Consider the following 24,900-nt stretch of genomic DNA (forward strand, 5'->3'; position numbering starts at 1 on the left):
ACACATATACACACACACCTGCCAAAACAAGAAAACTGAGCTGGGGGCTACATTTAAAGAAATGTGGTTTTATTACTTCTAAGTCTGAAAGTGTTTTTTTCCATACTTACTGTAACAGGAGTGCTGGCCACCATGCCCCGTGTCTCAAGCACTACAGTAAGAGCTCTGCACATATCGCCTCATCTAATTTTTACCATAACCCTGAAATCAAGGTATCATTGTTCTTATTTGGCAAACGAGGAAATTGAGGTTCAGAAAAAGTCAAATAACCAGTCCAAGACCACAAAACCAGGAAACAGGAGGAGAACAATCTCAGGGCTGGTGACACTCCAAGGGTTGTTTTTCCCTTACCCAGCCAGACCACTTTCCTTTAATGAGCAATTGTTGCTCTTTGTAGATAAGCCGACAGTTTACCATGTACCAATTTATTCTATGTAGTATCTTATTTTATATGTCTATCTTATTATTGTTTGATGGGGAACTTGGAAACTATTTACTGTTGTCCTTACTCTTAAGTACGCTAACCACGCTCTCTCATCTTGAGTGTATTTTTCCCATGTTGGGCAACATCCTTTTTCTATTGCCCAATCTTCTAGTGTTGGAGCAGAAACTTGCTCAGCCTGCGACACCTTCTGACTGAAATAAAAATGTTTGTGGGAAAGTTGATCCCTTAGTAAGAATTATGAACTTATTTGACTTTTTAAAAGATTTTATTTATTTATTCATGAGAGACACAGAGATAGAGGCAGAGACATAGGCAGAGGGAGAAGCAGGCTCCCTGTGGGGAGCCCAACGTTGGACTCGACCCCAAGACCCCGGGATCATGACCTGAGACACCCAGGCATCCCTATGAACTTATTTGAGAAAAAGACTGGGGGAAATGACATCCCAAGATAAGGCTCCCAGCTTGAGGAAGGAGTCAGGAAACAGAGATAGACGCCAAGCCAGATTTGGTGGGGGGTTTTTTTTTGGGGGGGGGGGTTGTTTTTTTGTGTTTTTTTTGTTTTGTTTTGTTTTTTGCAATTGTGCCTGAAGCAAGCCCTTTCCTGGATAAAGAAAAGATGTGGGTAGATGAGAATTATATACACAATTACATAAGACACAGAGCTTGTCCGGTCACTTACCAGTTACATGACCCGGGTTAGTGACTTATTCCCATTTTATAGATGTGCAAGTCAAGGCTTAGGCTAACTCCAACCTCATGGGATGGCTGCAAGGATTGCATTTTCGAGCATGCGTATGTGTGTCCTGTCAAAATCCCATCCCCGTCCCTGTCAGCACCATTCTGACTGCTGACAAGGAATCCTTTGCATGTTCTGTGTTCACACATGTACACCATGTCCTCTCCCCCACCTTGTTTAAAGAGTCAAGTCTGAGTTAACAAGGCTTTCTAAACCAGTTCACAGACTACTGCCACCCGATGGCAGAGGATTTTATGAGCAAAATATTTTGTCAAGAGGAACCTTCTGAAAGAACTGATTTATAATTGTCCATACTTAGTGAAAACCGTAGAATAGCTGCTTTCTTCCTTGGTGAGTATCCAGCCTGTAGCCTCCACATCTTCCCTGGGATAAATGCTGGCAATATCTGAGGGCCGTTTCTGCAGACATAAGGGAACTATGTCCTCAAACCCTTGGCTTTCTTGCCATTTTACACTCTCCTGGTGTGTCCATTGTCACAGCATCTCCTAGATCAGTGGGGTAGTCTGAGGTGCCAAGTCTTTGTCCCAGGGGGTTGTAAGTAACAGCACAATGCACTTTCCAATATAGCCAACAAGCATTTGTCTTCATAAACCAAGAGATCAGTTCACTCCCAAGCACCAATCATCCTTTAAAGATGTCCAGAAAAACATAAACATGAGCCATTCAATTTTCCTGCTCTTCTGGGACAAGCAATTTGCAGAATGAAGAAAAAGTGTTTTCAAGGCTCTTTCCCAAGCAAGACCAGCCATACAGTCACTCTGGAGAACATACCTGAGCCAGAGCCTAATGGATCAGAGAGAAGAAACAGGTAACCTCCAGAGCACTCAGCTCACTGGGAGAAACGAGAGTTCCTACAGTCAATGGAGAGTGTTACTCAAAGGCCAGAAGGTAGAGTGTTAGGGTAAATAAATATGGCAAGCAGGGGCCCTAGTTAACCCAAACACCTAGGTCTCCAGAACTAGAGTGAGCATTAATTAGAGCAAGGAAAGAGACTTTGTCCTCTGTGGCATCTTTTAGGGCCATTACTTCCTTCTCTGCACCTGTTTTCAAAATGAGTGGCTTAAGCTTCTACTCAAGAGCTGGAGCTTCTGAGTTCCTGGGTCTCTATGTAATTATCATTGAAAATGACACTCCATGGAAAGGAAAGGGCAAATGCCCAGGATTCAAGGTCACCACGTAAAGTTTCTGAGATGAAGCAAACAATCGAAGCCATAAACCGCAGTGCATGAAGAGACTGAGGGCTCCAGCAAGGTTCTGAAGCCAAATGGTGCCCAGTAATTATTGGACCAGTTTCTAAATGAAAGACATGACTGCAGAGTGGGGAGAGAGAATGCCTTCCACACTGCCTTTGGGCTGCTTGTATCTGCAGCCCTGGGTACTGATGTCAACGTTACTTGCTAGACCAGTAACGTTTCTTGCCTCCTTTCTTGCCTCCATCCACTCTGTACCTCTGTCCTTGTCATCTTCGGATTCCCACCGAGATGCCTTTCCCAAGACTGCTCCCTACTCCACGAACAAACTCGTACACAGAATTTAACATACCCAGACCTCACTGTCCCTGGGCATCCACAGACACCAGCTTCAGAATCAACCTGGCCTGGCTGGTAACAATGTGGATTCCCTGGGCCCACCACGTTATCTATTGAGTTAGAATTTCCTGGAGCTGACTTGGGGGCATTTATATTTTAAACAAGTTGTCCAGGTAATTCTGATGTGTTTGGAAACCAATGTTTCAAGGGATAAAATGTGCTCTACAACCAAAGAAATGCAGATATTACTTGTTTAGCATTTAGAAACCCTTTAGTTAGCTCCAACAGATTCAAGCCTTTTTGTCTTAACTCATGAAAGTAATTAATTCAGGACATTTAGCCACGGGACAGAAGGTAGATCAGACACGTAGATGGAGATTAGTGGAGGGACTTTCTCAGTCTTGCCTAAGTCACTCTGGTTGCGTCCCTCACTGCTATTGGTTTCCTTTTTTTTTTTTTTAATTTTTTTAAATTTATTTATGATAGTCACACACACAGAGAGAGAGAGAGGCAGAGACATAGGCAGAGGGAGAAGCAGGCTCCATGCACCGGGAGCCCGACGTGGGATTCGATCCCGGGTCTCCAGGATCGCGCCCTGGGCCAAAAGCAGGTGCCAAACTGCTGCGCCACCCAGGGATCCCTGCTATTGGTTTCCAATAGCAATACTAGTCTGCCAGTTTGGGACAGACCCCATGAGAACTAAGAAATGGAAGAGTCTGTCAATAAAGAGCTAAACGTACATTCTAAGAGTTACCTAAAGGTATTGTCTGTATTCAGGCTCAAAAAGTAACACAAATCTCCATTTTTCCCAGTCCACTTAGAGACAGGTGGTCTGGTTATCCAAGGAGTGACTTTGCTGAGAGTTACTATGTGTGGATTAGAACTTTTAATCAGGATAGAAGGAAAATGAACATGTAGAGCCTCCAAGCTTGTAGCCCCCCAGGGACTTCCTTTAGCAAGTAAACACACCCCAACTCATCACCGTAGCCTGCAAGGGCCTATGGAGTCATCTTCCTGCCCTCCTCTCCCAACTCCACAGCCTTCCACTCCCCTCACCCACCAATCACATTGTGGCTACTCTAGATCTTCATTCTGACCCCCGAAAACCCTTCACTTGCTATTTCCTCCCTCTGGAAAATTCTCCTGTGAGTTCTTCACAGAGCTACCTCTTTTCATTCTTTTTTTTTTATTTTTATAAATTTATTTTTTATTGGTGTTCAATTTGCCAACATATAGAATAACACCCAGTGCTCATCCCATCAAGTGCCCACCGCAGTGCCCGTCACCCAGTTGGAACAAATTATTTTCTTCTCTTTTCATTCTTCAGGTCATCATTAAAAGTCGCTTCCCTAGACAGCCCTCCTGGATCCTCTGGAAAGAGTCTAATCCATACTTTGCATCCCCCATCACTCTCTGCCCCCCTGTCCTGGTTACTGACTTTGTAGCACTGATTCCTGTCTGAATTCTTATTTATTCTTTCCCTCTTTTATTCTTTATTCTCCTTTTATTCTTTCTCTCTTTTCCTTTCAATAGAACATAGGCTCCATGAGGGCCTGAATTTTTCTCTGTCTTATTCACCCTTATATCACCAGGACCTAAAATTGTTATTGGCATATAAGAGGGGTTCAAAAAATATTTATGGAGTGAAAGAATGGATGTATGGATGAATGATGGATGGATACATGATTGAACGGATGGATGGATGGATGGATGGATGGTGTCAGACAGTTAACAGGGAGGAGAACTGAAAGAGTGAGTAGAGATCGCACTTCTCACTTTGTGTGTCTATAGTGGTGAAATTATGTAAAGTTTTACTTTCTGTTTAGATTTTCAGACTGAAAAAAATGTTTTAAAGAAATTTGCAAGGAATGGGGATATGAAAATCATACTGAAATTAAGGGTTTTTCTCTTTTTTGGTGAATCAGAGGGCCTTGTACGCTTCTTAAAGAAGAGTCCATGAACACAGAGAAACAAAAAATATGGATTGCATTGATAATTGTAATGGTAATTAATGGCAACCACAAAATAATAACAATCATAATAGTGGTTCATAGAAAGTATTTAGACAGGTCCCAGCACATGAGAAATGCTTTGTAAGTGTTAGTCCCAATATCACTCAATTCTCACAGCAACCTTAGGACGTTGAGCCTATGATCAATCCATTCAGGTCAAAATGTACGGTTTAGAATGTGTCTAACCCGCCTAGAGTCACACAGTTGGTAATAGAAGGATCAGTTGGATTCACTCCAGTGTGAAGTCAGACAGAAGCTGAATAAGGCGCCACTCCTGCACAATTCCCATTACTTAGGCCGTGCGATGCTGAGCAAGTTAACCTCTGTGTTTAGTCTTCACATCTGGAAAATGGGGCTAACAAAAGTGTCTATTTTTGTTAGGTAACATTGAGATAAATAAGTGAGTTAATATATGTAAAGCCACTGGAATAGTATTTATTAAGTATATATATATAGCAGGAATTTGGCAAATCTTAATTACGGTTTAATGATAATTATGATAATAATAATTAGTTCCTCAATAATAAATAGGTATAGCATAACAACTGAGGTGGTACTAAGCATATAGCAAGAATTTAACAACTACGTTATAATTCAGTAATAATTATTATTAGAATAACAGTCATCTCTGCAATGTTATATTTTACTATTACACTATTCTTACTACCACACAGAGAAGAATACAAAAGACCTGGCCATTTAAGCTTTGAGGGGGTCAGTTAAAGAGCGGGTCAGTTAAAGAGCAATCAATTGACTGTTTTACCCAAAACTCTCACACACATCGTTACCCAATGGTGACAAGGTAGCTCAAGAATGAAAGAAATGTGTAGAATTGGCATCTCATGTCATGTAACACCCTCTTGACTGTTTGTCTAGATGAGGTAACTGAACAGCTGTCAGAAATCATTCCATAGGCCTTATCCTGACTCATAACTGCTCTGCATCTCCTGGGATTTGATATTAAATCTTTAGGAGTTTTGGTTTCAGTGAACAGGAAACCTTGATCCACACCCTTCATCCCTGCGGAGAAGTGAGCACACACTTTATCCCATGATTCATCTCATCTCCTAGATTCCTTTCCTCCATGGGCTCAGTGGAAATGACATTGTCCACATCATTGGCATCCTGAGACAGAAATACGAACTGTATTTTTAGAGCAAGGATGCTTGTCCTGCTAAACATTCCAGGAGACCAGGGCAGATGGTAATGTTTACTATCAAGAGGCATATTTCTGCCTTATGTATTATCATTTATTAAGTCCTCAGCAAGCTCAGATGGATCGAAAAGACTCTAAACAGATTTTTTAGAGCATCACACTGTGTATGACTTTAAATTTTTATACAAAAGAAATATTCAGAAATCTAGGACTGCCTGGGAAGCTGAAGAACCAGTACAATAAACACACACACACACACACACACACACATTATTTTACCAGCATCCTATCCATATTTTAAAAGTACAACAAAGCAATGATCTGAACCAGCCAAATCTAGTAAATATGGTTCATGAAATCATGAGGAACACCTTCTTGATCTGAGACCTTGGGGCCTTCCGCTAGCCCGCTCACTCCTGAAGTTTTAATAAGAAATTACTAGCAGCCCATCACAATGTTCGGTTCTGTAGAGATAAAAAATAAATCAAGAACAGATTTTTGCCCTTGTAAAGCGGGGGCAGGGGCCAAGGAAAGGAAGAAGAGGAAAAAAAAGGTAGAATTTTAGTGGAGGGCACCACATAGACCTAAAAGATCAGACAAGGGGGCAGCCCGGGTGGCTCAACGGTTTAGCACCACCTTCAGCCCAGGGTGTCATACTGGAGACCCGGGATCAATTCCCATGTCGGCTTCCTGCATGGAGCCTGCTTCTCCCTCTGCCTGTGTCTCTGCCTCTCTTTCTGTGTGTGTCTCTCATGAATAAATAAATAAAATCTTAAAAAAAAAAAAAAAGATCAGAGGAGGACTAGGGAGGGGGGCAGGATGGGAACACGTAGAGACAGGGAATTTCTAATCCAGAATTTTGGTGACAGAGAGGACACGATGTCATTTAGATTAATAATGTTTTTTTTTTTTTCTTTTTCTAGGCAGGCATACCAGATCATCATAGAGGTCTAGTACAAATGCATGTAAAAATCTTTCCATCTGAGAGGTATGGGACACTAGAAGGTTCTACAGGCAATACAGCTTCCTTCATAAGGGAGTGGATGCTTATGCTCTCCTGAACTGCCCTAGATTTCAGAGCCACTGACCATAAGCAGACACGAAATGAAGTGGAGTACAGTATTGCTTAGATAATTCAAACAAAAAAGCCACCCACTTACGCATCAAGGATTGCGAATCAACAGGAACCCCAGCTCTTCTCCCTCTAGCTACGTCATCTTAAGCAAATTAATTCAACTCAATATACTTCATTTCCCTGTTCCGGGAAATGAGAGTCATGATGCCATCTCTGCAGGGTTATTGAGACTCCATTGGATAGGTACTAAGCACTCATCGTGGTTCTTGGCAGGTAAAAGGAAATCAATAATTGATAGCTTTTATTATTAGAATGATCATGATGTTGTTTAAGAATCAAGATTTAGTGACTCTGGGCCACAGCCTTCTCTTCTAGAGAAGAGACAAGAGACAGATTCCCTGTCTCTACAACTAGAGGCTAGAACCACATTTCTAAGAGCATTTATAACTCTAATGTTTCCTCTGTGATTTCACTTTCCCTTGCATGGCCTGGAAATGGCCTCTTTTTCCTTCTGAGTGATGAGCATTCCATAAATTGCTTTTGAACACCAGAATATTAGAGTAGTGATCCTTCCACACTCCCTGGATCACGTCATATCATCCCTGGTATCTTGGACTTATCCTGGTGTTTCCTGATACTGCTCAGTGTCAGTACCACTAGTTGGTTTTTTCAGCTTATCTCTCCTTTTGAATTTTGTTGTTTTTATTTTCCCACTGGCAGGGATCAGTAGACTTTTTATGTGAAGGGTCAAATAGTAAATACTTCAGTCTTTGCAGGCTTCACAGTCTCGGTCAGAACTGATACTCAATTCTGCCGTTTGGCACAAAGCAACCCTAGACAAGATGTGAATGAATGGGTGTGGCTGCGTGCCAATAAAACTTTATCTATGGGCCCCGAATCTCATATAATTTCCATGTGTGTGGAATATTTTTCTCTTTTGATTTTATCTTTCAGCAAGAGAAAAACATAAAACCCACTCTTAATTTGTAGGCCACACTACACAAGTAGTAGAAAGGATCTGGCCCAAGGATGTGCCATAGTTTTCAACTCATTTTCTAGGGGAAGCTTCCAAAAAGAGATTTTCATTCCTTTCTCAAAGTATTTTCGGAGAGCCCTTTGTTTGGTCCATGGTTACCCACTCTCTCCTGCTAGGAAGGTTCCATTATCTTCCAAGGACCCCCAGACCTTTGGACACTCCCTGCCACACTGAAGTAAGAACAAGGCCACTTACCACATGATCATGATCACTAACTTCATTACAATCTCATTCAAAATGTTGAAGAACTCCACCATCAGCTTGGCCTGCTCTCCCATCTTCCCCATGGCGATGCCAAAAGCAATGAAAAACCCTATCAGACCTGTTGGGCGAATCACATTACACAGGACAGATTACACAACATGTCTCTCTTCTCCCTCCTTCACCATTCCCGACATAGGGAGCCACCTTCTCACCTGCCTGTTGCCCTTTGAATTAGCCATTCGATTTCACACGGAAAATAACCTTTCTCCCGGATAATTATGCCGGGAGATAATCATCCCTTAACATTTCCCACAAGAGCAAGTTGAACTGTCAGCGGTGTTAATTCCTTGAGGAAAACGAATTCCATTTTATTCCAAACTCAGAAGCACTCTCTTCTCTCTCCTCCTCACTTATGAAATCAGAGGTAAGCAGATTCCATAGTACATAGGTTAATGAAGGAAGGCTTGTTGGGACTTGGGGATTATCATGCAAACTTTGGAGCTCACATTAGAATTGCAGAGACCAATTAGCTAATAAAGTGTCTGCCAGGGTTATGGCTACATTAGTTTGGTGTTATCCCAACATCATGTGTTGCTGGTATGTTTCACTGTAGGAAAATCCTGACCATGAAAGAATTTTTCTACTGCTACATGCCTAATGTGAGAAGGAGGAAGAATGTTGAAAAATCAAATGGAAAGCAATGAGAAATCCAAAACAGTTGGAAAACCCCAACTGACCCAGTTTGTGTGCATTTAACCAGCTATTTATTAATTCCTCATCATTCTTTTCATGGTCAAAACAGTTAGAATGCTTCCTTTCTTACTGCATTTTTTTGGGGGGGCAGTATCATAAAGGTAGAACATAGACTTTGTAATTTCCTCCTAGCCCCTCAGCCCTCTTCTCCCTTCACTTGGCATCGTTTGACTTCCCTCTAAATCCAGACCCACTACAGCCTCTAGGGTCAATCCTAACCCCGGGCTGGAAGGATGCAAGGAATTCTGTCCCCATCAAATTGTACTAGGTCCTGAACAAGCTCCAACACCCAACCTTGGGTCTTTTTTTTTTTTAAGATTTTATTTATTTATGAGAGAGAGGGAGGAAGAGAGAGAGAGATAGAGAGAGAGAGAGAGAGAGAGAGAGAGAGAGAAAGAAAGAGGGAGAGAGAGAGAAGCAGGCTCCCTGCAGGGAGACCAACATGGGACTCGATCCCAGGACTCCAGGATCATGCCCTGAGCCAAAGGCAGGCACCAAACCGCTGAGCCACCCAGGGATCCCTTGGGTCTTATCTCTATGTTGTCTTTGCCTCATTCCCTCTACCGGAGTATCTGTCCTGGGAAGCTGCCATATACTTTGGCTCCTCCAAGCTGGGCCTGGCTTCTCTCTCCCCAGAAGATTCTCTCTCCTACCATTCCTTCCCATTCTTATCCTAGAGTCTCACCCCCAGCCTGTAGTCTCACCCAGGCCCACCCAGGGACTGGGCCACTACATGGCAAACAGACATCCCCACTATTGCCTGTCTGGATTTCTGATTACCAGTCACCATATGTTTCCACCCCATTCCTGACCCATTATTGGCAATCCCAGGGCTCCAATTCTGATTACTTGCATGAACCATCAATCAATGCTGCTGTCCCCCTGGCCACAGGGGGTCAAATGCATGCCCATTTGACATTTTCTCTAAAGTGCAATATGGCCTCTCCTCTACACACTCTCCTTCCCTCCTCTTCCCTACACCTGCCTGATCCTAGTTTAGCAAGCCTAATTTCCAGTCCTTACTATTACATCTGATTTCCTATTGTGTCTAGTTATGCCTAGAGTCGAGTTATACTGGGTAAATTATAGCATTATAATTTGATTCCCTTAGGGAGGAATTCTTTCTCTCTGAGCCTCTGACTTTACCTTTTCCCTAGCCACTCCCCCCAAACCACTTGCCTCCCCAAACCAAGCACATATCAACTCAGATTGTTCAACTATCGTTCATTAGACCTTCTCTCTCTTCAGCAAAAAGAACCCAGCACATGCATTCAGGATGGTTAATACCTGGTACTGAATATTTCTCCCTTTCAGCTCTCATCCAGAAAAACTTGCAAGTGACTTACAAGTGAGTTATTGGCCTTAAAGACAGAGGCTTAGTGAAAATTAATGACCAGGGGAGAGAGACTTGGTTCTGCAGTCACATATAGAACCGAAATTTGGGTTATTCCCAAGCCCTTCTCTCAAGCCCATGGAGAGGAGTTTACTAGGTGTGTGGTGAGAAATAATGTGTGAATATTCTGGTGGTATTACTCAGTTCCATTAGGAGATTTTAAGAAAAAAAAAAAACTCAAGGTCTCAAAGTCTCAAAGAGCTGGCATAAAAAAGCTCCCTTTGAGGGATCAGCAGAAACTGGGCTACAACGATCATATGAGAGAGAGAGAGAAGTTGGAAGGAGCAAACTCTCCCAGGAATTAATTTATGGTTGGGGTTAGAGCAGAGCTCAGAAGAGGTCTGGAGGTTTTTGGGGAGAGCACTGAGTACTTCAAGAAGAGGGAGGTCAGAGCCAGGGTTTTGTCTTCACTTACTGCAATGCCTGATCTTTGGGACTTTCCAAAGCCCCCAAAAAGGGGGGAAAAGCCACCTTCTCCACCCTTAGAAGACCAAGGGAAGAATCTTGTTTTAGCCATGATTTGTATATGGGAAGTTTCTCAACAGTCTAACTTCCCTTGGCTTTCTAGAGCTCACCCTGCAGCTGCACACCCGTGTCCAACTTCCATGTCATTTCCCTCTGTAAACATCACCTCACTAAAGTCACTTACTGGAACTGGGGTGTTTCACTTGAACAAAGCCCTCTTGGACTTGGTTACTGGGGCTGAGAAGTTAGTGAGTTGTGTTGAAACCCCCAGTCAGGGCAGCCCAAGGTCAACATGACTTCCCAGAATCCACTGAGAATCTGGAAACGACCATGAAAGCCTTCTAAATGATTCACCCCAAAGTTTGGTCTCATTACTCATGGCCTTAACCTCCTCCAGAGTATGTAGAAGACTGTGGGGTCACTTTGACCATGGGGCTTCGGGGACAGAGCGTGGTTGGGAAGGTCCCAAAGGCTCATGCATATCTGTGCAGTGGGCGAGGAGGGCTAGATCAGGGGTGGAAACCGAGGATATTTGCAAGCTCTCCTCAGAGGAACTCACCCACTGTGTCCTCTCTCCTTCCTCCTGTCACCCCATACTGACAGTCAACAATATTTATTGATCTTCTATTACTGTCAAACCAGTCAGCCTATCTCCTCCCATGCTCTCACTTACTCAACCCATTTCCCACCAGGCCAAATGAAGAAGATCCCTTACTGAAGCTTCTGCTTTTCAGTGCCTGGAAAATCCTTCTTCTCTACCTCTTTCTCTCAACCATTTTGGGTAAGTGAGGTATAAGGTTGTGAAATTTAGAACAAAGAAACAGGATACCCAGTTAAAATGTGAATTTCAGATAAATAATGAGTATATTTTATTTTGGTACATTTTATTTTGGATACCCATACCCCATGGGTATGTACCATGCAATATTTGGAATTGTTGTTCATCTGAAATTCACACTTAAGTTGGCATCCAGAACTTTACCAACAACCCTACTAAGGAGACAGGGGCATTTGATCTCCTAGATGGCAAAATGGAAGGGCCACTGAGCCAATCCGCTTCTAGCCAGCTCTCGCTCAAATCCTTAGAAATTTTGCTTGTGTGGATCAATCTACTTCTTCTTCCCAGCTTCCCCATTCCTCCCAGCTTAGGGCCAAATATCCCTCTTTCTTGTGTAGGGGACATCATTCTAACAGTAGGTGTGGGGTACAGTGGGGAGTAGCCCCAGGAAGTGGATGGGGAGTAAACTGAGCAAACGGGAGTCACCCACATGATGGGCATCTTCATCCTCTGCGGGGTGCTTCCTTATTGACCTCCTCAGCTCTCCATACACCTTGGATAATGACAGTAGCTCACATGAATACAGCACATAGCATATGCTACCGTGCTCCCTCCACGGGTACAATCTCATTTAATACTCATAAGCATCTATAAGAGAAATACAATCTCATCCCCACTTTACAAGTGAAGCTTGAGAAGTGGAGCAACACGGCCATGGGCAGGCCACCAGTGAGTGGTCCATCAGGGATCCAAACCTGGTCTGTCTATCTGCAGAGGCAAAGAACCAAAGACAAGGCATGCCAGGAAAGCTCAAGGCTAGGGGAAGGGGCTCACTGGAATCCCAGAAAGCTAAACAAGATGATCCCCTTTGATAAGCTCCTTTTAGTACCAACACCAACACTTTACATTCCTGATCATATTGTATTTGTTTAAAGACTAAGAAAGCCAGAGTGGGGTGCCCCTGAGTCTAGCATGACACTAACACACAAGGGCAGCTCAAAAGAAAAAAAAGCTTCAAATATGAAAAAATTGGATGTGTAACTTCATGAAATGGACAGAGAAAGTGACTTGCCAATACCACGTGGAGTCAGGGAATGTGTCCAATGAATGTTAGTCCCCTCTCTTTTCCCATAACCGACCCCTAGTAGCCATGTCCTCTCGTGGTTCTGCTTGCCCCTGTCCTTCTTCCTTAATCTCTCAACTATCGACCTCTGTCATCCTCAAATTGCTCTCCAGAGAGAGCCTCCTGCTACACCCACAGAACAGCAGAGCGACTGGTCTTCTGAGAAGGGAGGGAGGGCTGCCAAGGAGCCGAGAAGCAGGATAGGCTGGTCATCGTCTCCCCGCCGACAGGAATACCAGGTTGCCTACCTAAGACATTCATGCCATCCTTGAACTCCAGGCCCTTCTTGATAACCACCTTCACTTCTTCAGGGGCCTCCGTCACAGTCTCGTTCAATAAGGAGATGACAGCATTGGTGGCATTGCTGTCCTCATCTGATGGAGGAGCCACCAGGACTTTCTTGGTCACCGTTTGAATCTAACAGAGTGGGGGAAAACACAAATATGAGAGGTTTGGTCACCAAAAGCCTAGCCACTTACACATTTTTAAAGTTCCCAGTATGTTAAAAAAATGATTAAGGAATGTCAAAATGAGGTTGCAAAATTTATAGAGTAGTCTTTTATTACACAAATACAGTGGGAAACAGTTATCCTCATCACATGGTAACTATAGGATTTATAACAGTCATTTGTAATGTAGTGTGATCTGGTAATGGGACAAACTTCAAGTTGGAGGACAGATGTCTACTTATATTCCCATGACTGTAGCCCTGCATCTTAGAGACAACACCCATCATCCAACATAGATGCTCTTCATAATTGCGAATCCCTTTGGATGACCCTTCTTGCGCCTTGGGAGGGGCCCTGGAAGTGGTCAAGAGTAGGAGAGCAAGAGTCTTGGCAGGGATCAGGTGAGCATGGTCTACCTGTTTTGCTTCCTCCTGCCTGGTACCTGTCTGCAGAGTCTTTACAGATCGATTCTCATTTGGGCTCCTTCCAGAGCCATGTTCTGCTGAACATCTTCATCTGGTCACCACATGGACTAGTTGCCAGCAGCTGCCATGACAGGGATGTTGGCTTATATTTCAGATCAAAATGTAAGGAGGGAAGACACCCACTCTTTCTTGGCAGTGATGCCAAGCCTTGCTCAATGTTTCCCAAGCATCTCTGTGCAAATGGCCACCTGAGAACCTCTCATGCTATTCCTCGACATCTGTGACATCCATTCTATTTTTAAAGGTGCCAGGCACCCTGGAGAGCGCTATGAAGATTCACATCCGAGCCCAGAGAAACAATACCTCCAAGGGCATTAAAATAGAACTCACGCAGAATCCTAGAATGTCAGTGCTGGTATATAGTAGGCAACAGATGGCTGAACCCTAAATAGATATGGAAGAGGAGGCATGGAGAACTCAAGTGACTTGTCAGACAACATAGAGCTCTTAGCAGAGCTGGGACTTGAACTCCGAGGGCCTGACACCACTGAGTTCTCCCACTCCCTATGCTACATGGATCCAATCCACTGTGGCTGGGCCTAACATTGAGCAATGCCAAACTGACCAGCTACCCGGGGTGGGATGGGAGTGGAGGAGGATGAGGTCAGGTTCTGGCCTGACCACCTATACTTGTGCAGTGAGGGAAGATGCTCAGGCTGAGTGTGCAAGGGGAGAACAGGAAGCTCGTGGGCCCTGTGGTCTGGGCAACGTTGGCATGAAGAGAGAACGCAGGAACAATCAGAAGGGGAGCTTCTGTGAGCAAAGAGTCATGCTCCCAGGAGAAATGGGAGGACCAGAAGCCAACTGTAGACCTTCCTGGGAATGCTAAAGAAGCCAAGGCTTGAGTTCAAAAGACTAATGGCCATGGTTGTAAATAAATGATGGCTCTCAGGATCAGGTGGGCAGCCATGTGCTTCATGTTTGATATCTATTATCTCTTATGTCAATAGTAGCCCCTCAAGACTCACAGGGCTAACTAATTGCAGGGCAGAAACTAGCTAGTTGATGAAGCAGGATGCAAAATGAGGTATGTTTGACTCCAAAATCAGCTTCCAAACAGCACGGGGCAGTGGCTTAAGTTGCAGGCAAGTTGACAGGGATACTGGATGGAACACAGGCTTAATTTCTGTCTGAGTTCTTGATCCGAGCCTATTTGTGTTAGACAACTCCATCTGGGTGCCAGCTCCAGTCTACCTGAGCCCAAGCCACCAGGGTCTCTCGCCCTAATACCTGCAAAAGTCTGCTCACTGACGTTCCCACCCCCCATCTAGTCTACCTGCCAACACCAGGGAAGTCTAGCTACCCAGAGCTCTGCCTACATTCAGAACCGCCAGGTTGATTTCTTAAAAGTAGAAAAACAGTTGTCTGCCTAAAACTCTCTTAGAAGAGGTACCCAAGTCTGACCCTGGCCTACCAGGTCCTGCCTGAGCTGGGCTTTGCCTGAGCTGGGCCTTGCCTCCCCGGCTCACTCCACCTCCCACACTGGCCTTCCTTGGCCTCTCGGAACAGCACCTCTGTTCTGCAGGCAACAGGCTCTGCCCCTAGTCCTCGGCCGACTCCGCCCCCAGTCCTCAGCAGGCTACACCTCCAGTCCTCAGTAGGCTCCGCCCCATCCTCAGCAGGCTCCACCCCCATCCTCAGCAGGCTACACCTCCAGTCCTCAGTAGGCTCCGCCCCATCCTCAGCAGGCTCCACCCCCATCCTCAGCAGGCTACACCTCCAGTCCTCAGTAGGCTCCGCCCCATCCTCAGCAGGCTCCACCCCCATCCTCAGCAGGCTACACCTCCAGTCCTCAGCAGGCTCCGCCCCATCCTCAGCAGACTCCACCCCCATCTTCAGCAGGCTCCACCTCCAGTCCTCAGCAGGCTCCACCCCCATCATTGGCAGGCTCCGCCCTAGTACTCAGCAGGCTCCACCCCCATCCTCAGCAGGCCCCGCCCCAGTCCTCAGCAGGCTCCACCCCATCCTCAGCAGGCTCCACCCCCATCCTCAGCAGGCCCCGCCCCTAGTCCTCAGCAGGCCCCGCCCCTAGTCCTCAGCAGGCTCCGCCCCCATCCTCAGCAGGCCCCGCCCCTAGTCCTCAGCAGGCCCCGCCCCTAGTCCTCAGCAGGCTCCGCCCCCATCCTCAGCAGGCCCCGCCCCTAGTCCTCAGCAGGCTCCGCCTCCATCCTCAGCAGGCCCCGCCCCTAGTCCTCAGCAGGCCCCGCCCCTAGTCCTCAGCAGGCCCCGCCCCTAGTCCTCAGCAGGCTCCGCCCCCATCCTCAGCAGGCTCCGCCCTCAGCCCTCGGCGCCTCGGTGGGGTCCTTGACTGTTTCAGCTCCGAGGTCTCCCAGTTACTGCAGAGCCCCCCACCCTGCCTCCAGCCCTCCCAGCGCACTTAATTTTTAACTAGCTTGTATATTTACCTGATGCTTGTGCTGGTCTGTGACCCCCAACGCCCGCATGTAAGCAGGTTCCAATGGGCAGGGACCCCGAGGTCTCACTGCCTGCGGCATCCTGTGCACCGTGGGAGCCTAGCACCCGGGAGGTGCTCACAAATATCGGACGGGTGAGCAAACACAGGTCGCTGGATTCCCCGGAAGTGATGACCCAGGTGCTCCCTCTCCCTGGGCTTGACTGCGTGGGATGAGGCCACACCTTACCCCCCTGGCTCACCTGGAAGCCCCCCTGTCTGGGCCCTTGGGGAAGGCTGCCTCTGCTCCGGGGCCGTGCAGCTTTCCATCTCTGTGTCTAACTCTGGCCGGAAAGACCCCGCACCCAAGATGAGCTTTCTGTAGTCCCTTCCAGCTGTTTCCCCAGGGCACAGAAGGCCCCTCCTGGGCCCCCTTTCCCTCTGGTAGAGTGACGCCGCTGTCCAATGACTCCCGCGCCCTGAGCCCTCCTCAGGGCCCCCGTGAGCCCATGGATGGCTGCTAGTTTAACACCTCTTTCCTCTGGCTGCCTGAAGTCCAGCGTAAGGCATCAGAGTGCTCCCTTGCCATGAGGCAAATAAAAGAGTGCACACAAGAGCACCTGGGTGGTGCGGTCAGTTGAGCATCCCACTCTTGGTTTCGGCTCTGGTCCTGATCTCAGGGTCGAGAGTTGGAGCCCTGGGTCAGTCTCCACACTCTGCGCAGCCTCTGCTTGAGGTTCTCTCTCCCTCTCCTTCTGCCCTCCCAGCTTGGGCTCACCTGCTCTCTCTCTTTCTCTTTAAAGCAAATACATCTTTTTTTTTCTTTTTTTAAGAAAAAGATCCTACACAACTTTTCCTCTGACTGTCCTGACTCAAAGGGAGAGTGACCCTGGGCCGAGCTGGGGGCCGAAGGGTTGATTCCTCGCAGGCCTGTGGCCAGTGGAGGGGTGAGTCCAGGGTGGGGGTGGCGGTGGGGCAGGGAAGGCTCAGCCCTCTGTTCCCGCACACACAGCACCCCTGCCAGGGGCAGCACCATGCCGAGTCGGCCCATTGGCCAGACAGGTCACGGAGCGTGAGCATGGCGAGCACTGCAAAAGCTCACCCCACAGCAAAGCAACAGCTCCAGGGGTCTGCTTGCTTCGGGCCTGCCTTGCTGACGACAATCAGGGGGTCTCCTTGCATGGAGCACGGTCATGACAGGGCCCAAGGAGGAGGCCTACGCCTCCCCCCTCACCTCTCGTGCTACCCCTACACCCCGTTCCAGAGTGCTCTTTTCAAAATGCTGACAATAGACTTGGCACCCAGTTGTGTCTGTCTCCCCAAAGCAGCAAATTCGTCTTCCTAAGTGCGCTGGCAGTGGAGCGAGCACATTCTACAGAGGGAGCACCAGGGAGCACCCCTCCCTGGCCTGCTGTTCTTCACCCCCCCCGGCCAGCCTCCCCTGGCTCAAATGGTTTCTTTTATTTTTATTATTATCAGTATTATTTTTTAATGGAGCCTTTTTTTCCCTTCTGCTCTTTACTGTTTTTTTTTTTTTTTTGAACTTCAGTTTTATTTTTTATTGAAGCACAGTTGACACACAATGTTACAGTAGTTTCGGGTGTACACCATAGTGATTTGACAAGTCTCTACATTATGCCCTGCTCACCACAAGGGAAGCTGCCATCTGTCACCACACGACACGATAACAGCATCGTTGACTATCTTCCCTAGGCTGCGCCCCATGACTTGCCCACTCCATAACTGGAAGCCTGTAGCTCCCAGTCCCCTGCACCCATTTTGCCCATTGCCCACCTCCTTCCTTCTGACAACCATCGGTTTGTTCTCTGTATTTATAAGTCTGCTTCTGCTTTTTGCTTGTTTGCTTATTTGTTGAGTCATTTGTCTAGTTTTTTACTCACATTGCCCATTTGAGTGAAATCATACAGTATTTGCGTTTCTCTGACTGACTTATTTCACTTAGCCTCATACCCTCTGGGTCGATCCCTGTTGTTGCAAATGGCGAGATTTCATTGTTTCTAATGGCTGAGGAATAGTCCATCGTGCGTACATACACATCTTTGCCCATGAAATGCTTTTCTTTAGCGTAGCTCCATGCTGTAAGTGCCACCAAAGTGGTACTGGAAATCAGAGAACACATCCCAACCCAGAGCAATTTGGGCTCAGCAGTGGTTGGCAACAGCATTTTGAGGGCAGCTGGGAATGCAAACTTTTCCTCCAGGCGGCCTGTTTCCTAAGTTCATTCTTCTGTGATTCCCTGAAAATGGCTGGAGGAGGTTCTTTGGTTCTAGTTGACTTCTTACCAGGGCTAATGGGAACTGGAGTGTATTCTAACCTAACCTGAGTTTGGGGCTAGACAACAGGCTGGTGAGTGGGGCCTTGGAAGCTCTCTCAGGGGTTCCACTCAGCAGAATCATCCATTTTAAAAAATTCTACGTTTCTAAAAAATTGATCTGCCTTTATGCAGCTGGTAGGAGTATACACTACTACACACTCTTGTAGAGCCGTTTTGCAACATCCAGCAAATCTGAGATCTAAAACTCTTTGACAAGACACTAGCATCCAAGAATTTATTATTTAGAAATACTACACAATCATGAAAAGAGAGAGGGATGATGCTAAGCCCCGTTTAAAAAACAAAACAAAACAAAACAAGTGCAACACAGTACGTAGTATAATGCAGTACCCCCTGGGGGGAACTTTCTTTTTTTTTAAAGCTTATGCATACATGCAGGGTAGTCAGTTGGGCATCCGACTCTTGGTTTCGGCTCAGGTCATCATTCCAGGGTCCTGAGATTGAGCCCCATGTCGGACTTTGAGCTAAGCACAGAGTCTGCTTGGGTCTCTCTCTCTCCCTCTAACCCTCCCCTTGCTCGCTTGCTCGCTCTCTCTTTTTTGCTCATGCGTGCAAAAACAAATAAATCTTTAAAAAAGGATCATGCACACATGCACACATGCACACATGCACACTGTATATATATATACAAAATTCCCAACATGAGTAGTTCTAGGGAAGTGAGGACTTGACTGTAGGTGAATCTACACTGTTTAAGCTTTTTACAACCCTCGTGGATTACTTCCACAATTTGAAAAACACCCAGCCCTTGGGCACACACTAGAGATTCTGAGTCTGTAGGGCATGTGGATTTTTTAAATCCACCCCATGTGATTTTGCTACACTACCCACCCTGAGACTCACTGGGTACTCTAGAGCGTTGTGGGCAAAAGTGATAAAAATATGCCCTTGGACAGCACACCGAGGGGAATCAAAAACAAGGGGAGAGGTAACGGGGGGGGGGGGAAGGGCAAGATGGGGAATCCCAGAGCAAAGAGATGTGAAGTGAGCTGGAAGAAAAAGGATGGTTAATAACAACAAAACAACAAAACACAATTTTTAATCCCAAAATCCTGCTCCAAATCATCCCATACAACCTCTAAACAGAGATAATTAAATATAAGAAAACTGCTCCCCAGAGCTGGTACACTGAAACACTCTCCAAGTTATTATCTTCATAATTTAGGAGGCTGGAGGGACAAGAGCATCAGAACTTCAGGTTACCTGTTGAAAACAGGCTTGGACCAGGTTTTCAGGAAAGAGATTTCGAATAAGATCCAGGAAGGCGTCCAGGCTGGACACTTCATCATTCTTCTTCCCAGGTCCCAGCTGCTTCTTGAGTTTGGGGTTCCCTGGGTGGATAGCCAAGACCAGGATGACCCCCAACACCGCGGCAATTATGGTTGTGGACATGTAATACACCATGGCTCTTGTGCCTAAGCGCCCACTGGCTTTAGCATCCAGGCCCGACAACCCTGTGGTGAAAAGACAGCAGAGGCTCAATCCTGTGATGTCTCTGTTAACTGCCCACCCCTGCATACCCATAACCTGCCTCTGTAGTACTCAAATGCCTTAATGGTTGATTAAACCTCCTCCTACTGAATATTTCAATCCTATAGTTTACAGTTCTATTCTCCAAGGACATTTTTGAGATTTTGGAGAAATGGGAGAGTTGAAGATCTCTAGTTCAGAGTTTATAAACTGATCGGTGACTACTTTTCATCAGTCTGGAAGAGTGAGTTAAAGTTGAATATATTCCATTTTTAATTCTGAGATGATGCCTTTCCTATTTATTTGGTATTAAGATATCCTTTCTTTATGAAGTGATGCTAGTACATGCTGTGCTTTTTTTTTTTTTTTTTAAGGTTCTCACTTAAAAAAAATCAAAAGCTGGTAGCCCTGGTGATTGATCTCAAGAGTCAAGCATAGTGATCTAGCACAGCCCTCACTCCTCCGAGGCGACGCATGATGGAGACCCACATTTTCCAACCTAGAGCAGGGATTAAAGAACATAAAGGTGGGTGCTTTGTCTATACTGTGGGAGGTCCTGTGATTGTTAGAGGAAATTCCAAGCCAGGTCACAAAAACTCCTGCCTTCACTGGGTTTTTTCCCAGTTGTTTCTTCAATTTTTCTACTTCCTGGTTTCAGTTTCTGCTTTTACTAGACAGAAAGATTGTAGCCCTTGCTGTGGGGGAGGAAGTCATTGGTGTAAACTTCTGAATTAAGCTGACCCATATATGAGCCACTTCTCCTTATAACCTAAAGTCAGATTCTGGCCAACAGATGCTCAGTTTCCTTGCCAGGCTGCCCAGCCTATGGCCTGTTCAATGGGCATGGAAAATTTTTCTCTGGTTTGCAAAGGAACCTTTAAGGTGAAAACACAGTGTCACTCAGTCTGGGGCTGAATGATGAGACCTTGCATTTACCAGGCTCACTGGTAGACCAGAAATCAGACTCTGTAACAATCTGGCTTAGCATCTGAATCTCTTGGCATTTCTAAAGCCTCACTTGCTTCATAAGATGGATAGTCCAGAGGGACAGCTTTCTCAAGGTCACCCAGGTGGCACCCAAATATCAATCAAAGCCTAGCTTTCATCCTTAACTCAGAGCTCAGTCTCTAAACTACATCAATTTATACCCTATTTGAGCAATATTATTTGGTAAGGGGAAAACTGCCAGTATAAGCCCACAGTATAAGCAAACAAATTCTTACAAATAAAACAATCCTTTCAGCCCAAAACAAGTTAACATGATCTATATATGAAGGGTGCTTTTCTTCCAAAAACCTCAAAGGTTTTATTCCTAGTATTTTTTTAAAGATTTTATTTATTTAGTCATGATAGACATAAAGAGAGAGCGAGGCAGAGACACAGGCAGAGGGAGAAGCAGGCTCCATGCCGGGAGCCCAACACAGGACTCGATCCCGGGACTCCAGGATCGCACCCTGGGCCAAAGGCAGGCGCTAAACTACTGAGCCACCCAGGGATCCCCATTATTCCTACTGTTTATTTTAATACCCACTTCCCTCTACACTCAGTTAAATAGTCAAGAGAAAATCTCCTTTTCTATTGGTTGCTTTTATTCATCAATATCTGAACAAAGCATAATTTGGAAAATGAGACAAGTATACTTCAAAATTAAAATCACTATCATCATCACTTTTAACATGTGGCTGTTTCATCTTTTATTGCTAGACTGACAGATGGCTGGATTGCCCAATAGATGCCAAACATTTTTAGCATTGATAATCCCCATTTCAGAGACAGGAAAACCAAGGTTCTGAAATAAAATGACATGTTCATTCATTCAACCAAATTGAGATTCGATGGTCAATCCACAAGCCAGAGCAGGAGTACGATCCACTGTGGGCAGGCTCCAGAGATATGGTCTTACCTGTGATTAAGCTGGAGATGATGAGAGGGAGAATGAGCATTTTTAGCATCCTCATGAGTATATCCCCTGGGAAGGCTATCAACATGACCACATCGGGGTGGAGAGGAGATGCCAAGCGAAGAAGCCCTCCACATACTGCCCCCAGGATGACACCTAGAAGGGGGAGGGGGAAACATCTGAATTTATGTTTAACCTTACTCAAATGAATGGCTCTAGGGATTCGGGGACGTTGACCTTTCTCATAGCTCTCCATTATTGGATGATGCGTAGCATGTAACAAAAATAAGTAAATAAGTAAAGTTGATTTTAATGACTAGTGAGAGAATATTGTGTATCTCCAACTATTCTAAAAAGCAGCACTGGGAGGGTCAAAGAGAGCCTTCTCAAGCAAGGCTTTAAGAGAAGGAGGATATATGGTGACTTGCCTAACTTCTTTTTTTTTTTTTTTTTTTTTTGACTACCTTCTTTAAGGATACTGTCCACTTGTACTGGCAGAGATTGTCAGCAGAAATAATCCATAGTGTCAGATATTGCTCCTCTCTGCCCAATCCTAGGCCTGGCCAGTGGCACAGTGCTTAATATATTTCTTCCCTTTCTAACTATATACCAGATGAAAGGAACATTTGATTTACCAAGCTGGTGTGAGTTTTCTTTTTCCTTCTATTTTCTTTGGCTCCCAATGATTTCCCCATGGCTCATTCTCAAGAAGTTTTGTCCTTGACTTCTACGTTCTCTTACATAATCTTTAGACTTGCTGATTTTACGCAAGATTAGGGGGTGTCTCTAAAAGTATATAATTTGGGAGGAAACAATCTGGGCAGAGTTGCTGGCAGGAGCCTTTCACTTTGCATACTCGGGGATTCCACAGGACAAACTGGATCTCTGCAAACAGGCTGCAGACATAAAAGATGCTTGTAGAAACCACAAACCAGGTCATAGCACCCTGGCTGAGAGGGAGGGAGGAAGTTCCTAGGTCCCCATGAGCTACGGTATTAACTCCAGGGATGTGAAGGGAGCACTGCGGCCAAAAGCCTGATCTTTTTTTACTTCTATAGGTGAAAAACATACTTCTTGACAACCTATGATGAGTGAAATTTATGTGGAAGACAACCTTTGGAAACCCCTACTACACCTCTATCTTCTTTCATTAAGTGAACTGAGCTGTGGTCAGTGCCCAGTTCTAACCCTAGTCCACTGACATCAAAGTGACTGACTCTTTCCTTTGGGAGAAGCCATGGAGCTGAATGGGGAAAGGGTTGGAGGTGATGAGTTGTTCAATGCTTCTATGTGTAGCCTAAGAGAGAGCTGAAGAATACGGAGGGATCAAGAGAGGAAATGGTGTGGTTGTCATTACAAGACACTGAAATTTGCCCCATTTTCAATAAACCCTTGTCGAAAACCCAAGACCAAGATTGTGTCAACAGTCCCACAAAAGCATAACCATAGCCTGGGTGAGGTCTGAAGTGGGGGAATCAGACTTCTGAGATGGAGCCAGAGCAGATCAAGGCTTCTGGACAAGCCTCTTTCACCGTGACCTCATTAGCTAATGTGCCAAGCTAATCTAAGGTAATGAGGTGTTTGTAGGCTAGACCTCAGGAGCCCTCTTAGTGGGGTTTTCAGCACCTGCTCCCATTATCTTCAGGCAGGTATTCCTCTAAATGTGGTATGCTGACCATCTGTTTAGGAATCACCTAGAAGGTTTGTTAAGATGTAGATCCCAAGGCCTCACTGTAGATGACCTGAAGCCTCTATGTGTAGGGCCTGGGATTCTGTGTACTAACACACTCACAAGAAGTTGTAAGAACGATTAGAATCCCAAGGAAGAAAACAAATGGCTAGGGCAGGTAAGGGGAAGATTATGTCATCAAGGAAGCCATGCCTGGGCAAAGGAGGCCCAAAGTAGGACATAAGGCTTCCTTTACAGGGGGAAGGCTGGCTGGAAGACCCAGCTTCCCCACAGAGCCACGAGAGAGCCAGAGAAGAGGGGTGGCATCTGTCACCTACCGAACACAGTCAATGTGAGCAGGAGGTTCTTCCCCAGCTTGTCACACAGACGCAGGCCTAGATGTCGGTGCTTCGGCTCCTCTGAGCTGAGATGGCTGTCGTGCATTCGTACTTCCACCTGCTTGGGCATGTTGTTGGCACTACAAAAGAAGCAGATGTCATGGTTAGAGGCTGCGGGGTGACTCCCATACACAGTCTGAGGTGCTCAGGTAATAGCGGGTGAAACAGGCCTCCCCCAGGCATAGTGGGGTATTGGGAACCACAGGCAGGAAATAAAAACCAGAGCAAATAAGGGGACTCTGAGCACCAGTTTATATGCCTGGCGCTTCTATCCCTACCATCTTGGATCATCACAGTAAAGAAAAGGTGTGGGGGCCTGGATGGCTCAGTTGCTTAAGCATCTGCTTTTGGCTCAGGTCATGATCTCAGGGTCCTGGAATCGAGCCCCACGTCGGGCTCCCTGCTCAGTTGGGAGTCTGCTTCTCCCTCTCCCTCTGCCCTCCCCACTCTTGCTCACACTCTCTGTCTCAAATAAATAAATAAATCAGAAAGAAAGAAAGAAAGAAAGAAAGAAAGAAAGAAAGAAAGAAAGAAAGAAAGAAAGAAAAAGCGAGCATACCACAAGCAATGGTGAGGTTTTTCCAAGAATTGCCCACCACGGTAACTCTGAGAGGCAAGAATCCCTGCTCTGTTTCCCAGAAAGTAACTTGCTCAGGGTCATAAGGCTACAAGAAATGGAGCTATAAACCCAGATATGTCTGCCTCCAAAACCCGAGCTCTTTCATTCTTGTGTCAATGGCAAAAAGGTGAGTTCTGAATGATCTAAGGTCAGAAAAGTCATGATCTAAGTCATGCTACATTAAAATGCCTCTGAGCTCAAGGCTTCCTCATCCTGATCATGGAAAAGTCATAGATGTTGGTATTCCAAATTATGCCTCTCTTTTGGAAAGGATGGTCTATGTATTTTTTTTAATTGTGGTTTTTAAAAGGTCATTTGCATAATCAGGACTCTGCTAAGCTGCCCGAGTTATGCTACTCAGGGTCAACGATATGTGGCTTTAAGAGGCACATGACCAAAAAATAAAAAAATAAAAAATGTTTAAAAATTCTTAAAA

At 45.6% G+C, this 24,900-nt stretch overlaps 1 protein-coding gene across 5 annotated transcripts in view; it reads right to left on the bottom strand.

Moving 5' to 3' along the window:
• SLC1A2 (solute carrier family 1 member 2) overlaps nucleotides 1-24,900 on the bottom strand; it is a 151,703-nt gene that overhangs the window by 35,896 nt on the left and 90,907 nt on the right. For all 5 annotated transcript variants that reach the window (XM_077863599.1, XM_077863597.1, XM_077863595.1 and 2 more), the window contains 5 exons: nucleotides 23,786-23,925; nucleotides 21,782-21,934; nucleotides 19,612-19,862; nucleotides 12,975-13,143; nucleotides 8,206-8,332 (listed from right to left, as the gene is read on the bottom strand). In XM_077863599.1, coding sequence (XP_077719725.1) covers nucleotides 8,206-8,332; nucleotides 12,975-13,143; nucleotides 19,612-19,862; nucleotides 21,782-21,934; nucleotides 23,786-23,925 — 840 coding nt within the window. The remainder of the gene's footprint in view (nucleotides 1-8,205; nucleotides 8,333-12,974; nucleotides 13,144-19,611; nucleotides 19,863-21,781; nucleotides 21,935-23,785; nucleotides 23,926-24,900) is intronic.

This window comes from Canis aureus, chromosome 21 (genome assembly GCF_053574225.1).
Source record: "Canis aureus isolate CA01 chromosome 21, VMU_Caureus_v.1.0, whole genome shotgun sequence".
NCBI classification, from domain to species: Eukaryota; Metazoa; Chordata; class Mammalia; order Carnivora; family Canidae; genus Canis; species Canis aureus.